The sequence below is a fragment of the Elephantulus edwardii genome, unplaced genomic scaffold (assembly GCF_000299155.1).
Source record: "Elephantulus edwardii isolate Elephantulus edwardi_28Jun2011 unplaced genomic scaffold, EleEdw1.0 scaffold00124, whole genome shotgun sequence".
Lineage (NCBI taxonomy): Eukaryota > Metazoa > Chordata > Mammalia > Macroscelidea > Macroscelididae > Elephantulus > Elephantulus edwardii.
This window is the reverse complement of record NW_006399874.1, coordinates 6,211,528-6,230,162: the sequence shown is the minus strand read 5'-3', so window position 1 is coordinate 6,230,162 and position 18,635 is coordinate 6,211,528. Positions and strand designations below refer to the sequence as shown.

Genomic DNA, 18,635 nt, shown 5'->3' with positions numbered 1-18,635 from the left:
ATCAAGTAATTGGTTAATTCTACCAGTTTTGAACACAGCACACAGTTTTGAACAAGAAGTGACTATGCATATTAGTGCCACCTAGTGGTTAAAATACAAGGCTTCTAGAAGTTATTTTCTATTTTCTTTTTGTATTTTATTTAAAATTGGTTTGCTTACAAAGTTCTTATACATTGTATTCACACTATTCTTCATTCACACTGTGTTTCATACACTAATTCTCATGCATTATGTTTTATAAAATTAATCACCATTGAAGCTTGCTCATCATTACCCAGCTGTTCCACTACTAGGAATACACCCCTGTGAAGTTAGATCTGAGACACAAACAGATTTGTACACCAGTGTTCATAGCAGCGTTATTTCACCATCATAAGAACATGGAAACAGCCCAAAAGTCAAATCGCATTTGGATTGAGAAATTGTGCTTCATTCACACAGTGGAATACTATGCAGCACTCAGAATCACCAATTTAAAAAAAAAATTAAAAAATACTGTGTAACTTGGGAGAGGCTGGAGAGCATTATGCCAAGTACTGCATAAGACCATTATTGTAAAAATAGGTGAATAATTAGTAAAACATGTATGGGACCTCAAGTAGGGGAGGGCTGAGGATGGGTAGGGACGAAACCACAGGGTTGCACAGTTTGGTGGATTGGGCGGGGGTGGGAGAAAGAAATGGGAAGGATCTAGAGGTTATTTTAAAGTGCAAAAAAGTATACAAGGAGCTGCTAAAATGAGATTCATAGCCTCCCCTGCAGGAGGACAGAGTGTGTGTGAGATTTGTCCAGAAGCCTGAATATTAAAAATAGCAGCTACTGTGACTGCTATTTCTGATGTGTTTGATCCAAAATCTGTACTTAGAACGTGGCTTAGCCCTGGATTCAGCCCCATCTCCTTAATCCTCTTCTCCAGCAGCGGTATTAGTACCTCTTGATTATGTGAGAGCTGAGAGGATCTTCTGAGACTAAGATTGCTTTGGGTTGAAGAAAATCCAGCCGAGTTTACACACCAGGCGGTTGTTGTTATTAGGTGCCATTGATCAAACTTTTGCTAAATTCATTTGGGTTTTAAGTCTTTAGAAAAAGGCATCATATGGGGAAAGGTCAGTGTAAGAGGGGATGACCCTCTGTGAAATGAATGGACACAGTGACTCTAACAATGGACTTGAGCATTTGAGACATCATGAGGATGGCACAGGATCGCCCAACGTTCAGATCTGTTGTTCATAGGGTTTCTTTGTGTGATAGTTGACTTGATGGCATCTAAGAACACCAGCAACTTTCTGTTGACCTCGATGCTGCTTTTGACTGTGTGGATCTCCTTCTTTTTGTGGGTTTTTTCTTTTCCCTTCTTTATATTCCTTAGTCTGGTGTACAAACTCTCCCCTATAATCAGACTCCAGTCCATCTCCTCGGCCCTTTCCATGTGAATTTCTTGTATGTACATTGATCTTTCCATATCCCATAGAATTGTGCCTTATCACACATTGTGGCTGCCCCTGAAACTCTTGCTGCATATTCTTTACCGAAAACATTGAGTTCTCCAGGGAGCTCTGGTAGCCTAGTGGCAAGTAGCTGCACTGCAATTCCAGAGACGCACGGCTTGAATCCACCAGAAGCTTTGCTGGGGAAGGAGAGGCAATCTCCTTCTGTACCAGTCAGATCTGATATGATGGTACACAGACACAAAAATAATTTAAAATAAATATATATTAAAAAAACACCCATTGAGTTTTCCATACAACTTTTAAAATTCCAAAGATCCTAAATTTCAAAGAAACTTTATTTGGAGCATTTAACATATCTCTTCCTAATTTCCCACTATAAGTAATTCTTAGCCTGTGTCCTCATTCTGGCATCTCATTAAAGAATGTTTCTTATTGCTGAATCAATGTTTCATCCAGTTATCTATCATTTTACTTATTCATTCATTCCTTATGTTGTTTACCTTGCCTAGACTATAAAGTCTACCAATTCTTCAATTGCCACCCACTCCGCTAAACCAAATATAGATCATCCTTGGCTTCACTCATGCTTTCTCTGAATTCTAACACTGAGAAGCCCCCAAGTGCCCCCTTAGCTGCACATTTCCTTGTGCACATGAGCTGGCAGACTTCAGCTTGTCTTTACATTGTAAGCTGTGTGAGATAGAGGCTATTTTGTGTAATTTTTTCATATTTTTTCCAAGCCTTTTGCATATTCTCAAATGCATAATATAGTTTAGTGGACTTATTTCTGCTGTTTAATGAGTTGTCCTCATTTTACCTTATTCTTAAGAGAGAATGCAGATTAGTAGGATTTTACTAAGCATCTACCGTTTGCCAGATAAGGAGTTATGGTGGTTTAAATATGACGTTATGTGCACTGCTAATCAAAAGGTCAGTGGTTCAAATCCACTAGCTGCTCCAAGAGAGAAAAGAGGGGATTCTCCTCCCATAAGTCTTTGCAATTACGTGCTATGCATCAGAGAGTTGGACAGTGAATAGGGATGATAGAGAATTGATGCCTTTGAGCTGTGGTGCTGGAGAAGAGTTGAATGTACCGTGGACTACTGGGAGAGCAAACAGGTTTGTCTGGGAGAAGGGGAAGCTGGAATGTTCCTTGGAGTCAAAGATTCTAAAGCTTCATCTGTCATACTTTGAGCATGTTGCAAGGATGGACTGGTCCTTGGAGAGGGACATCATGTTTGGCGGAGTGGAGGGGCGACAAAGGAGAGGAAGACCTCTGATGAGATGGATCGATTCTGTGACTGGAGCGGTGGGAATAAGTGCATTTGAGATGGCTAGGTTGGCACAGGATAGAACAGCATTTAGAGCTCTTGTACATAGGGTCGCTATGAGTCGCAAAGGACTCGATGGCACATAACAACAACAATGAGTGATAGCCTTGGAGACCTCATGGATTGTCTCTGTGAGTCAGGATCAATGTGATGGCAGTGGGTTTTGGGTTTTATTTGCTACATAGAGCCCCTTGTCATGTGAGTGATTAATGTCCTCACCACCAGCTGAAAAGTTGATGGTTTAAGTATATACAGACGTTCTTTGGAAGGAAGTCCTAGCAATCTCCTTGAGAAAACTCACAAAAGCCCTACAAAGCACAGTTCTACTCTGATGCAAGAGGTGTGACTTCAGTCAGAATCAACTCCGTGGGATTAGTTTGTTGTGTTTTGGTTTTTTTTTTCCCCCTGAGGTTGGGGGACGGGGCATCAAGGATAGGTACTCTGATTGAAATTTTACAAGTATTAACTTAAAACTTTAAAACTCCTGTTGAGTAGAATGCTACGCATTTTACAGGTTAGAACAGACTCCAGAATGTTTAATAAATTGCAGAGATACAACCGATAGGTAATAATTTGTACCTAGTCTGAACTGATGCCAGAGCTCATGTACTTTTACTCCACCACGTTGCTCCCATCTTAGGTTTTGATCTCCTTTTATGGTGTTTTAGAATAAGGCTCTGCATTCTTGCTTTCATAAAGTGTCTGGTATTGGGAATGTAGAGTGGTACTTCACCGTGGAATGACATTCATCCCTGTTCTCTGTGTTGTGTTCCACGCCTACGTGCAAATATCTTTTTCACACACGCTCAGCTTTGTACATAACTAAAGCAGTATGCCCACCTGCCTTCTCTCGGGCCTGGGTTTTAATGGATGAAAGAGATTTTTAAATGTGAAACAACTGTGGGCCCCGGAGCAGTTGGGGTACTTTGGAGAACACTAATGGCCCGGCCTTGCATGTGGGGCCTTCTTGTACGGGCTTGGTTTGGGAATGTGAATGATCTCATTGAGCATGATCACCATGGGAGCTCTTTGTAGAACTAGTTCCAGAAGATTTAAAAACAGGAAACAAACCTGGATTTGTTTGGTTGTGTCTTCTGTCACAGGGGTTTAGAGCAAGCCCTCGGCATATTAGAAGACGTGCTGCAGCGGCGGCAGCCGCCCGTCTGGAAGAGGCAAAGCCTATTGTGGAAGTTCACCAACAGAGTGAACAGGAAACAATCCTGAGGAAACGAAGACTCAAGAAGAATAGCCGAGTTCAGCCTGAATTCTATCACTCGGTTCAGGGTGCCTCCACCAGACGACCTGTAAGTAGAGATGGTCTTTTATAACGTTATTAAATGCGTTGTGAAGAAGTGTGGTTGTATGCTTAATTGTAAAAAACCGATCAGATGAACTTAAAAAAAAAAAGTCAAGTTCTTACGCAGTTTCTTTTCTTTTAATTAAATAATATTTTGTGTTTTAGGTAAAAGTTTGCATAACAAATTAGATTTGCATTGAATAATTTTCATACACCTTGCTCTGTGAGATTAGTTACAAAAATGTTAACGATTCCATTTTTTTTCATTCTTTGGATTTTGTTTCCACTAATCTAGCTTCCCTGTTCCTCCTTAGCCTCTCATTTGTTTTAAGATAAGTGGTGGCTGATGTCAAATGGTTGATTAAGGGACCACAATATTCATAGCTTAATATTATTTATTAGCCAGACTTTTATTTTTATGAAAAACGACCATCAGTAGTGGCTTCAGGTAGAATTTGCAAATTACTGAGTACTATTTGACTGGATATAGAGAAAAACACATCACACCCTTTGAGTGGAATCTGACTATCAAGTTTCTCAACTGTAAATCTTTACAAAAGAAGACTATTCATCTTTCTCTTGTGAGGTGCCTGGTGGATTTGAACTACTGACCTTCCAGTCAAGCATCATGACATGTTACTCACTATACCACCAGAGAGTGCATGATAAAACTGGGGAGAGTTAGGTTAGACTATTTTTCAGATGAGTGTATGCTACATAAGAGACTGGAACAAATGAGGAACATGATCAAAACACTCCTTTAACACTGAAGGGCAGCCACGTGCTGGATGAATTGTAGGGGAGCAGGTCAGGAATCAGTGATGTAGTGTAGGTGTGAAATGATTAGGGTTTGAGCTTGGTCCTGCCCGTGGTGCTGTCTTCTGGCATTGCTAATCACTGCTGATGGGAATGAAAGAGACTCCCACTCTGAGCATGGGTTTTTGTTGTTATGTGCTGTCAAGTAGCCTGTGATTCATAGAGACCCTATATGCACAACAGCCCTAAACCCTGCTCTACCCTGTGCCAATCTTATTGTCTCTGACACACCTACTCCCATTACCCCAGTCACTTAGAGGGTAGGAAATATAAGTGGAGGTTACTTTCCAGGATTAAACAATATTTTGAGGCATATTCTCTACTTTCTTCATTTTCTTTCTCTGGTCCTGGAGACTGAAGCATGGGGAGTTGGCATTGGGACTTTTGGTTTCCCATCAGACCAGTGTAGCCTTCTGAAATACTATTGCTGACATTTCCCTGTTTTTATGCCATTTGTGGGCTGGGACTGAGGCCACTCCTGGGTTTGGTTCCATGCATTCAGAACTGCATGCTTGGGCCACTCACTTCAAGACATGTCTGAAGCCTGTGCCTTTTTCACGTGAACATTTGGAGACAGTCAGTGTTACCACATATGGCTGTGAAAACAAATCTGATCTTGACTTGGATGTGGTGATTTAGAATTATTTCAGTGGATTTATATGAAGTACTCCAGACATTTCTAGTGGCAACCTAAATGAGAAACAGGCTCATGAGGTGAGCAGCACTTAAATAGGATAAGGCTGTGTCGATGGGAAGTGACTCAGAAAGTGTGACAGTGCTGTTTTAATGGCCTCCTTTAGAATCATTCTCTTGATGAAGCTGACCATATGTCACATGACTATTCTCCAATATCTTTGCTCTGTCCTACTGTTACGATGTATTCTTACTATGTACTCAGATGTACCTTTCAGATATAAAACTGGTATTGCTGTAGTTAAGTGTTCAGCTGCATACCATAGCGTTGGTGGTTTGAGCCCACCTGCCATTCCAGTGGAGAAAGATCGAGCAATCTGTTTCCATAAAGATTTAAAGTCCTGGAAACCCTGAACCAGGTTTTTTAATTGAAAGCAACTTGATGACAATGGGTTTGATCTTTTTTTCCTTGCTTGATACCTGTAAAAATTTGCAATAGAGATCACTTCAGTAAACTTCATGTAGATTATAGTTTCACTCTTTTGGAAAATAAAATGTGGGAGTAGACTGAAAATTTATTCTGCTTTTCTCTCAATAAATATGTCTTAAGAATTTATAACAGTAGGATATACCATTGATAGGAATTTTTTTCTACTTTGTGGGGAAAAGATAATTAGATCTGTATGTTGTTTTAGTCTTCAGTATTTTCATATTACAAAGCTTCTGTGCACGTGTGTGTGCCTGAGTTCTACAGTTTTGAGACTTCATCATCATTATTGCAACAATTCTTACTTTGCTGACAACCTTCTGAACATTGTTCTGTGTACCCTGCCCTGGATTTTCACATTTACTCTCTCCTGGAATTCTCTGGGGCAAGGTATTCACTTTCCAGAGGAGAAAACTGTCAAGGTTAGAGTTGATGGAACTGAGATTTAAACCCACAGTCTGACATGAGCACCTCTAGGAAAGAATGGAAAATTCCAAACTATCTTATTTCTAGTGCTAAGTGTTTATCCTAATCAGCCTCCTAAAGTATTTTAGTCACATTCAATCTCACTGTTCCTTCCTGCTTAGATAGTGAATATAGATGAGATCTTGGTGGTTTTCAAACATTACCTCAATCGAGAACTATGTTAAAATGATATTAAAAGCCAAACTTGCGTTTGCCCTGCATTTTTATGGCCTCTCTCTCTCTGTGGCACAGTGCATAGGAATTAACAGGTGTTTCTCTGGCCTATACCCAAATCAGGCTGTTAATGTGTAACAATTTCCAGGCCTAAGAAATAGCTATGTGCTTTGAGTTGGAGGTGGGGTAAAGGGAAGAAATGTTTCAGGACTTTTGGAAATCATCAGGCATACTGACTATTCCTGTTACAACACACGGACTCCAGTTTTTTTGCACATTACACCAGCATTACCTCCATGTGCTTGTCTGAGATTTTCTCACTGAGAATATCAGATTAAAAATTGCTGCTGCTCCATGTCCTTGCCCGAACTCCAGCTGGCTCCCTCTGCTGGCAGCAGTTAAGAGCCGCAATCTTCCAGATTGACCCACACTTAACATTGACCATCCCTACTGATGGGGCTTAATACCAGGTCTGACACCTTTGTCTCAGAATTTGGAAGACAGGCTTAGCACAGATGATTGCTGGATCTCCTTTTGAAAATTGTAAAAACTAAGGAAAAGCAGGTGTGTACTGAGAGGTAGAAATCAAAGACCCTCTATAAAGTGGATTGATTCAGTGACTGGGGTAGTGGGGGTGGGTGTGTCAGAGACAGTGAGGTTGCACAGGATAGAGCAGGGTTTAGGGCTGTTGTACATAGGGTCGCTATGAGTTGTAGACAACTCAACGGCATTTAACTACAACAACAATAATCTATATATTAGTATCTAGAGTCCATGAGAGGTGTGAGTCTGGATTTGGGGATTGTTATCACATGTTGTGGTGTGTCACTGAGTTGATTCTAACTTGTAGTGACCACATATGACAGAGAAGAACTTCCCTATAGAGTTTTAAAGGCTATAATCTTTACAGATTACCCATAAACCCCAAGCCTATTGTGGTTGAGTCAATTCTGACTCATGTTAGTTTTTATCAGGTGTTGTTGAGTTGGTTTAGACTCATGAGACCCTGTGGACAAAGAACAGTTGGTATCTGGTCCTATCCTGCACCGTTCTCATGATCTCAGCCTTACTTGAGTCCACTGTTACAATCACTTGTGTCAATCCATCTCTTTCAGGGTCTCCCTGATCCTCGACCTTTTCCATCATGATGTCTTTTCCCAAAGGTACTGTATGTTACCGTTGTTAGGTGCTGTGGAGTTGAGTATAACACCTATGAACAATGGATTTGAACCCCGTGCCATCCTCATAACCTCTGACATACTTGAGCCCGTTGTTATAAGTCAATCCATCTTATAGAAGGTCTTCCTCTCATCCCAAAACCCGAACAGAATACAAGTTTCCTGTTATGGGAAGCCAAATCTTATATTAAATATTTGTAAAAAACAGACTACTACTTCAGGTTAGGAGGGAGGTTGATACCAGCTGGAATTAATCCTGAAGCACTACAGGATTTTTGCATTGCGCCTCCCTCCTGAGTCAAGCAGAAGGTTTTCAATAGAGAAAGTTTAGCATCACCTGTACTGGATTCTCTTTGTGATTTACTTCCTGGCAATTTTCAATAAAGACAGGGAAGCTGGAATGCTCCTTTTAGTGGTTCAAGAACTGTTTGTCTCCTGCTTTACCTCTCCTACATTCTTGGTGTTCTGTCTCATTATTAATACTTATAAAGATACTTTGCCATTGGTCTGCAACATCCTGTAGGGCTTCTGAGGCTGTGGTTTTTGTGGAAGCAGCCTGGCACATCTTTCTCTCATAGAGTGAGTGGTGCCATCCCACCGCGAGCTTTTCCTCTACTGGTGAAGTACTTAGCCATTGGGCCAAGAACAGTCCTTCTTTATCGATTGCAGCCTGGAAATCCTATGGTGAAATTCTACTCTGTTATTTGGGGTTGCTGTGAGTTGGAATTCACTTGACAGGGAGTTTGGTATTTTGCTTAATCTTTATGGAAGTAGATTTCCAGGTTCTTTGCTCAATGAGTCACTGATTGAGCTTTTACTGCCAGCTTTTTAATAACCAGCTGAGTGCTTAACTTTGTTATTTAATGCATGGGACTGGATGGGATGACCCAGGAAGTGAATACAGATAGAAAAGAGTAGAATACTGACCTCTGGAATATTCTACCATTGAGAAGTTGAGAGGAGGATTGAGCTTCCATTATAACTTCCAACTCTTCCTTCAGAAATATAGGTGCTTTGTTATGTGCTGTCAAGCTGTCTATGACTCGTAGCGACCCTATACATAATAGCTCTGAAGCCTGCTCTATCTGGAGCCAATTTAACGTCTCTGAGACACCTACCCTCAATCCATCTCATCTGGAGTCTTCCTTTCCTGTGCTGTCCCTCCACCCTTTCAAGCATGAAGTCTTTTCTCCAAGGACTAGTCTTTCCTGGCAACAAGCCCAAAATATGTGAGTCAGAGCTTCAAAATCTTTGCTTCCAAGGAGCAGCTTGGTTTCACCCTCTCTAAGATAGACCTATTTGTTCTCTTGGCAGTCTGTGGTATGTTAAAAACTCTTCTCCAGCACCACAAATCAAAGGCATCAATTCTGTCATCTTTGGTCATTGTCCAGCTCTGTGATGCATGCATAACAAGTAATTGTGAAGACCATGGCTTGTTTTGGTGCACCTTAGTCTCTAGACTGGCTTTGCTCTTCAGTACTCTGGAGAGGTCCTTGACAGAAGTTTTTCCAAATGCAATTCATCTTTGATTTAATGAGTGCTGGTGCCAAGAGTGTTGGGTGTGGAACCAAGCAAGCTGAAGCTGTCAACAATTTCAGTCTCTTTTCCATCCACAGGTGCTTTAGGCAGGAACAAGTCCCAGAGTTAATTAATTTCATTTGGTAAGATTCTCACTTTGTATGTGGGAGATCCAAGTTTGATTCTCAGCCAAGGCCCCACAGCTCCCACCTGCTGTCAGATTAGGGGCTGTGATGTTGAACAGGTTTCAACAGAGTTTCCAGACCAAGATCGATTAGGAGTAAAGACTGGGCAATCTACTTCTGAAAGCCAACCAATGAAAACGGTTGGGGTTTTATGAATCAACAGTGAATGTTAGACTTCAAGATATTTTGGAACTTTGTAGCATTTCTTTTTCCCTTGCTAATTAAATTTTAAAAAATAATGCTATGCACAAGCCCCTTGTTCAAAAGATTACCATGAATCCAGTGCCGTAGGAAGTCAATTCAAGGGCAGCTAACACCAGCAACTTCTCAAATGAGGCAAAGGCTTCTTAGGTAGAGACTAGAGAACGTAGCAGGACATGAGTTACCAGACAAGCTCATTCCTCCTTCCCCGCCCTGTCCTTTTGCCTACTAAATCTCACCTTCACCCTTTTTTCCCCGTTTGTTGTTGGTTTGTTTTTGAGGCCAGGGTTAATTTTCTGTTTTTGTCATTGAAGCCAGGGTGAATGTTAGGTTTCAGGATGTTTTGGAACGTTGCAGAGGCTTATTTTTTTTTTCTCTCCTTTCTTTTTAGAATTAATATTACCCCAGGTTTAGGCCCTCCTCATCGTTTGGAACTTGGCTGTATGCAGCGTAGAGAAACTTAAGCGCAGGTCCTTGATCTCACTGAAAATACAGTAGGGTGTTTCTCTGTTCTTTTCCTGCTTAGGTTATTACATGATCTTCCCCTTCCCTTTCCTTTTCAAGTACGTGAAACCAGGCTGATTTACTTGCATAACCTCAGGATACTTCCCATTCTGTGGAGAGAGAGCTTGCCTGTACCACTTCTACCTTTTAGCTTAATTAGCCTGCAGATACAAAGCTCTTAAAGGAAGTATGTGTTTCCTTTTTCTCTCAGCAATTCTAGAGAATAGACTGAAATAATGGAGTAAAATTTCATTTCCTACTGCTTCAGGAGGTTCCTATTGAATTATGCTTGCTTTGTGTACCAAATCTTTGCTATACATACCATTTTTATAATTTATAACATTGTTAGGTTCTTAGTAAATGGAATCTTTTAAAAGAGGTTTCTGTAAAATTTGCTACTACCAGGGTACAAAAATAATTGGTGCATAGGAGCATGGGAGGTAGACACACTATGCTGAATGAATAGTGCTACTACAGAGAGAAGCAGTGTATGAAACCTTGATTAATTTGGTGAATGGATTCATCTGCCTGATTGAACAAGTTTGTTTATCTATCAAACTCGTCATATAAAAGGTCAGCATTTTGACTGAAGCTGGGCCTATTGCTATTTTTAGTCTTTTTTATACACTGCATCACCTGTTGCCTAAAAAAAAAAAAATCTTAAAAGCTTTTAAATACCACAGAAGGGGAAACCTGGAGAAATAGTTTATATCGCCACTTTGTATTTGGACAGCTGTGGATCAAAGGACTGAAAAGAAAGCTCCTTTGAAGAAGAGCTCGTTTATTACTTTACTTCTAACCAGAATGAGCCTTAGTTTATTCCAGGGAAATGGGTAGAAATGCCTCAGTTTTCAAGGACATATTCGTAGCTTCCTTTGGAATTTTGTTTGACATTGAAAGCTATCTTCAACTAGAACTCTTGAACCCCATAAGGTTTAAGACATTACAGTTTAAGACCATTTTTATCTGTAAAGAGGGTGACTAAATAGCCTGCCTGCTCCTATTTTACACCCAGTCCTTATAAATCAAGAAGTATTAAATTTTGAGCTCTTTTAGTACTTATCTGTTCAGACTGATTTCCCACCGCTTAAAATCCCCTCTGCTCTAGTACATTTTGTGATGTAGTTTTCCATTTTTAGATCGTTCGAGTAGCAGGAAGTTAATTGTACTTACTCATTAGCTCATTGCCATTGAGCTGGAACTAACTCACAGTCAATCCTCCAGTGAGTTCTCAGAGGCTGTAAATCACAAGAGAGGAGATTGCCCAACATTTTCTCTCAGACCCGCTGGTGGATTCAAATCCCAGAGAGGCACTGCTTTGGGTTAGCTATGTAGCCAACTCCCTGTGAACTCTCCTGTCGGAACTCTATGTGCCATTGCACCAGAACAGATTCACAGCTGACCTTCCAGCTGGTTTTCAGAGGCAGTAAATCACATGAGATGAGATGGCCCATCTTCCTCCAGGAAAGCAGTTAGTGGATTTGAACCTTTGAGTTGGTAATGTGAAGAAGGAACAATGGCAACATGAGGATGACGGGGTCAGACCTCTGCTAACTCCACAAGGGGGAACTGTCCCCATCAATAACATCCACAGTATACACCTGATCCCTATAAGGTCAGATACGGTCCCCTACTCTGCTGCACCTACTTCTACTAGTTATTACTAGTTTCAGTAATCATTGCAGATAATCACACAGACCTTCCTTCTTTTACTCACAATTGTGGGGTTTATTTGGCAAACAATTGGCGGGCATGGCGGCAGGCAAAAGATAATCACACAATTAAAGTCTAGATTTAGGCAAGAGCAGTCTCAAGCCAGGTTAACAGCAAGACACAATCCCTCAATCAATTCAGAACAGCTTTTTAGTCGCCTTGAAGGCACGGTCCCTTAATTACCCAGGCAGCTTCTTGGTCAACAGCAAGAACCCTCTGATGGAGGAACTTCTGGCCCTGAAGGACTCATGCTGCTTTCTCAGCTTCCTGCCTGATGTTGAGGTTCCCTTCTGAAGGGCTCTCACCTTGGCTCTATATGACTCCGTGAGGCTAGAGTCTTCCCTCCTGACTAGCTTCCTCTCTTATGTTGGCCTCACAACTGTTGATGTTTAGGAAGCTGATCAGTGGTGAGTCATGTTTCCGTAATTGAGGTAGCTAGAGACCACATCCCTGGGAGAGGGTAAGGCAAGAGATGATGTTGTGTGCTCTTGAGTTGGAACCAATCATAGGTGAACTTCCAGTAGGTTTTCTGAGGTAGTAAATTGCATGGGAGGAGATTGCCCATCCTTCTCCAGCAGAGTAACTGGTGGATTCTAACTGCATGCCTTTGGGACTGCAGTGCAGTTTTTTACCACTAGGCCACTCAAAGAAGTCTTAATACCACACAGTACAACTCCTTACCACTAAGCCACCAGAGTTCCCTTAATTGTGCTTCTTGTTGTGGTGTACCATCAAGTTGGAACCCACCCATAGGTGACCCTCCATTGGGTTTTCAGAGGCAACAGATTGCACAGGAGGAGAATGCTTGTCTCCCTCCCACAGACCAGCTGGTGGATTCAAACTTCATGCCTTTGAGTTGAGTTCCTTACCACTGTGGTGGTGGTGTTTATGCCATCGAGTTGATTGAGACTCATAGCAACCCCATAAACAATGGCTGTGAACCTTGCACTATCCTGAGCCATTTTCACTGTCTCTGATACTCCTGACCCCTTTACCCCAGTCACTGTGTCAATCCCATTGTTCTCTTGCACTGACTTTCTACCCTTCCAAGGGTGATATCCTTCTCCAAGAACTGGCCCCTCTTGACAACATGTCCAAAGTATGTGAGACATAGTTTCATCATATCATTCTTGCCTCCAGTGAGCACCCTGGTCTCACTTTCAGTGCTCTTCTCTAGCACCATAGCTCAAAAGCATTGATTCTTATTCAGTTATCCTTAATCATTGTCCAGCTCACTGATGCGTACGAAGCAGTTGAGAAGACTACTGCTTGGATCAAGTGCCCCTTAGTCTTTAGAGTGACATTGTTGCTCTTTTGCACTCTGGCAAGGTCCTTGAGAGCAGATTTCTTCCAATGTAGCTTGTCTTTATATTTTCTGACTGCTGGTGCCACGGGTGTTGAATGTGAACTGAAGTAAGATGAAGTCATTAAAAACTTCAATCCTTTCTCCAACTATCATGATGCTGTTGGAATTCTGGTGAGGATTTTTGATTTCTTGATGTTGAGATGCAGTCAGTATTGAAGGCCTTGATCTTCTGCAAGTGCTTCAAGTTGGTTCATGGTTTTTATAGACTCATGATTCCATTTCTCTGGACTTTTCCTTCTTCAATCTAACTCTTTTAACCCAGCATTTTATGTTGCATATTTTCAAGCAACTTGACAAATGAGTTATGTGCCATCCAGTCAACTGTGACTTCGAGCAACTCTAAGTATGAACCGTGGGTCTGAATTCTGCCCTATCCTTTACCATCCACATCATCTTCAACACACTTGAGTCCATTTTTACAGTTGTCGTGTCAGTCTACGTTGTTGAAGATCTTTCTATTTTAGGCTGGCCTTTGCATGCATGATACCCTTTTTCATGGACTGGCCTCCCTAACAACATACCTAAAATATGTGAGACAGAGTTCCGCATGAATAGTAAGCTTCCCTCAGATTTCTCTTCATCGTCTCTCTAGGTTTTATTCTTTGCTTTTTCCAGTTATGAAGAACCTTTAAGAAACTCAGACTGTTGGATATGCAGAGAGATGTCAGGTCTAGACCTGACAACAGTGTTTCAGAAACATGATTACTCTGTGGTAGTGCTTTATAGTTATGTAGCATTTTGTAGTTTCCATGTATGTTCAGATTAATGATCTCATTTATCCTGAGCGCCTATCGTGTTTGGCAGATAGGGCATATATTATTAACTGCATTTGACCAGTGATAAACTGAGTCACAGAGAGTAGGTTGTTGGCTCAAAGTTGTAAAGCTAAATAAAGCCACACATGCATTATCATTATAGCTTTTGAGAGAGCTCCATTTCAGGTAACACTTGGAGGCCTGGGTAAAATATTTCCAGGAAAAAAAAATTACATATTTCATTAGATCTAATTAGACTTACCCAATTTGTCAACACGAGTCACACTCAGTGAGTCTAGGAGATACCTGTAAAGACCTGTGTAGGGTCTTCATTGTCTGTACGCACCCAAGAGTACCATTGTATTGAGAAGCCCATTTTGGTCTCATGGTACCAAGTCCATGTTACATACATCCTACTCCATTGTCAGAGGTAACTTATGTAACGGATCTGAGAGGATAGGGAACCACTGGATCGTAGCATTGATCCAGTACTATGTGCAACTCAGCATCTCTAAGATAGATAAGGATCAGATGCCTAAATCCACCTGGGGTTAAAATGAAGTTAGAGCAGAGTCATTGCCGACATGAAGGCAGTAAAAGAATAGTAAAGGGTGAAAGGTAAAAGAAGAGATATTTACAGCTAGCAAAATGCTAAGAAAAGGATGCAAGGACGTATGCTCATATATCGAGTGTGGAAGTGACTGTGGGTTGAGTAAGACATTTAACTTACTGTGTCATATGAATAAATACGGACTTAACATCGTTACTCTTGACTGTGTGGATCCTAACAAACTGTGGCTAACTCTGAGAAGAATGGGAATCCCAGAACACTTGATCGTGCTAATGCAAAACCTATACTTGGACCAAGAGGCAGTTGTCAGAACAGAGCAGGGAAACACTGCATGGTTCAAAACTGGAAAGGGCGTACACCAGGGATGTGTCCTGTCTCCATAACTTTTCAACCTGTATATAGAACAGATTATCTGGGAGGCTGGGCTCTATGAGGTGAAATGTGGCGAAAGGATTGCTGGAAGATCTGTCAACAATCTGCATCATGCAGATGACACAACCCTGCTTACTGAAAGTGAGGAGGACTTGAAGTGCTTGTTACAGAGGGTCAAGGACTGCAGCCTTTAATATGGATTGAGGCTCAATATAAAAAAGACAAAGATTCTCACCACTGGACCAATTGGCAGCATCAGTATGGATGGTGAAGAGATTGAGATTGTTCATAGCTTTAGTTTGCTTGGCTCCAGAGTCAACACTCTTAGCACCAGCAGCCAGGAAATTAAAAGACGTATTGCAGTGGGAAAGTCTGCTGTTAGGGATCTCTCCAAAGTACTGAAGAGCAGTGGTATAACTCTGGAGACTAAGGTGCATCTGATGCAGGCTTTGCAATCACTTGTTATGCATCAGACAGTTGGACACTGACTAAGGAGGATAGAAGGAGAATTGATGCCTTTGAGCTGTGGTGCTGGAGAAGAGTATTGAGGGTACCATGGACTGCTAAGAAAACAAACAGATTAATCCTAGAGAGGGTTAAACCAGGCTGCTCCTTGGAGGCAAGAATCCTGGGCCTCTGTCTGACATACTTTGGACATGTTGTAAAGAGGAACTGGTCCTTGGAGAGGGACATCATTCTTGGGAGGGTAGAGGGACAGTGCAGGAGGGGAAGGCCCTCTGTGAGGTGGATTGATTCAGTGACTGGGGTAATCGGGATGGGTGTATCGGAGACAGTGCAATTGGCACAGGACAGAGCAGTGTTTAGGGCTGTTGTACATAAGGTCACTATGAGTTGCAAGCAATTCAACAGCATATGACACAACAACAACATTTGATTTTTAAAGGAAATCTTATATTCACGCATACTTAGCATCAACACTCAGCCACTGCTAAATGAGATCCATGCTGTTATATCTGGAAGAACATTCTTCTACTTTGCACATTACTCTTTATCAATGTGCTGTATGACGTAACCTGGGTTTACTGTGATGCTGAACCTTGTGCCATGGGGATATCAAATACCATAATGATTTCCCATTGTGGACAGTGTTTGGTGGAGCTCCCAGTTGAAAAACAGGTTTGGAAGCAGGAGTGGCATCCACTTCCTAAACCACATGCGTCTGGAAACTCTTTGAACTTGGAGAAATAGCAATAGCTATAGATTTTTTGTTCATAGTAACATTATGAGTCGACCTTGACCCGACAGCAGTCAACAACAACAACATACTTAGCATCTAGAGTAAATGTTGTTGGCTTAAAACAATGTAATCTTGGATATTAATTGGAAATGATATAACATGGTTGTATTGCAGTCATGTGTCAAAAACTTTTGAGAAATTTTTATCTAGCCATTTAGAAAATATCTTCTTTTTTTTTAGGAGTCAGTTATTTCAAGCAGGAGAGAGAAGAATTCTGAGCATTAACTCAGAGTAATAAACACCTGTTGTTGTTGTGCTACTCATAGCGACTCTAAACCTAAACAGCCCTAAACCCTGCTCTATCCTGTGCCAATCTTATTGTCTCCAACACACCTACCACCATTACCCCAGTCATTGAATCAATCCATCTCTTCCAGGGTCTTCCTCTCCTGTGCTGTCCCTCCACCTTTCCAAACATGATATCCTTCTCCAAGGACTGATTCCGCTTTGCAACATGTCCAAAGTATGTCAAATGAAACTTTAAAATCCTTGTCTCCAAGAAGCAGCCTGGCTTCACCCTCTCTAGGACATACCTGTTTGTTCTCCTAGCAGCCCATGGTATATTCAGTACTCTTCTCCAGCACCACAGCTCAAAGGCATTAATTCTCCTTCTATCAGCCCTAGTCATTGACCAGCTCTGTGATGCATAGCAAGTGATTGCAAAGACCATGGCCAGTATCAGGTGCACCTTAGTCTCTAGATATTATTGTTCTTTAGTACTTTGCAGAGGTTTCTAACAGCTGACTTTCCCAATGCAATTCATCTTTTACTTTCCTAACTTCTGGTACCAAGAGTGTTGATTATAGAATGAAGTAAATGGAAGCTGTTAACAATCTCAATCTCTTGACCATCTGTCATGATGCTGCCAGTCTGCCCAGTGGTGAGAATCTTTGTTTTCTTGATGTTGAGCTTCAATCCATATTGAAGGCTGTAGTCCTTGACCCTTTGCAGCAAGCACTTCAGGTCTTCCTCACTTTCAGCAAGCAGGGTTGTGTCATCTGCATAACACAAATTGTTGATGAGTCTACCTCCAAACCTGATGCCACATATCTCCTCATAGAGCCCAGCCTTTGGGATAATATGTTCTGCATATAAATTGAAAAGATATGGACATAGGACACATCTTTGGCGCACACCCTTCTCAATTTTGAACCATGGAGTGTTTCCTTGCTCTGTTCTGACAACTGCCTCTTGGTGCAAGTTGATTACCTCAATTTAAACTCAAAATTCATTTTCTCATTTAGAGAAAGGAAAAGAATACTCTTAGCTCTGTCTGCCCAAATTGTGTATTCAAATATTCTCATGACAACAGACTAAGTCTTTGTCTTCTGTTGGCAGAGCCCACGATGAGGATTTTGGCCAATCTTGGCTTTTGTTTTGGTTTTTCTTTTTTTGATTTTGCCAAATCTTGGTAAAAGAGCTCTCAGGAGAGAAGAAATTGAGTAGGGAAGAGAAAATCAAGAATATGAAGTCAGCTACAGTCTAATTTTAGCCTGGCTCTGGATTGAAGTCTGGAACACAGATTATATCACAGAATTCATCCTAACTACAAACCAACCCTGTGCTCCACCTTCTTGCTATTTAACAGTCCAGCCCAGGGCTGCTGGGGGTAGGATATCCCAGGGGAATTCTCTGAAGAAGGAGGCAGATGCCAGCCATTAACAACCAGCACTCAAATCAGCTGGGAGGTGGATACATTGACCTGGTAAAGGAGATCTGGGTGGGGCAACCTCAGCAACCATCACAACAGCCTCCTTGGAGAAATAACTGATTGTAGATCTGAAACAGGAAGTGTCTAATGAACCTGATACATCTTGCCAAAACCAGAGAGCAAGCAGGGATCAAAGAGTGCAGGGGTCATGTAAGAAAGAGGGGAGCTGACTTGAAGAGATGCCAGCTAACAGTCACAATGGATTGAAACACATCAATATGTTTAAATTAATGAATTTATGATTTTTTTAAGAAAAAGAAAATACCTCATTAGTAACCTTCAGGGAATGTTTGGGAAATAGCTTACATTTATGAAAAGGATGAAGAGGACTTAAGCATTAAATCGTGTCTTAGTTATTTAGAGCTGTTATAACAGAAATGACCTACATGGATAGCGTTCATAAACAGTTATTGTCTCAAAGTACAGGAAAACTAGAAGTCTGAATTCATTCATGGTGTCAGTTCGAGGAGAAGACTTTCTCTGTCAGTTCTGGAAGAAGGTCCTTGTCTCTCTTCGTTATCTATAGGCCCAGCTTTCCTTGAGGTGTCTTGACTTCCCTGTTGTTGTTGTTATGTGCCATCGAGTCATTTGTGACTCATAGCGACCCTATGTACAACAGCCCTAAACCCTGCTCTATCCTGTGCCAATC

The 18,635-nt window shown here is 41.3% G+C and overlaps 1 protein-coding gene across 1 annotated transcript in view; it reads left to right on the top strand.

Moving 5' to 3' along the window:
* DST (dystonin) overlaps positions 1 to 18,635 on the top strand; it is a 674,592-nt gene that overhangs the window by 93,500 nt on the left and 562,457 nt on the right. The window contains exon 3 of the mRNA XM_006893143.1: positions 3,886 to 4,086. Within this exon, the coding sequence (XP_006893205.1) occupies positions 3,886 to 4,086 (201 nt within the window). The remainder of the gene's footprint in view (positions 1 to 3,885; positions 4,087 to 18,635) is intronic.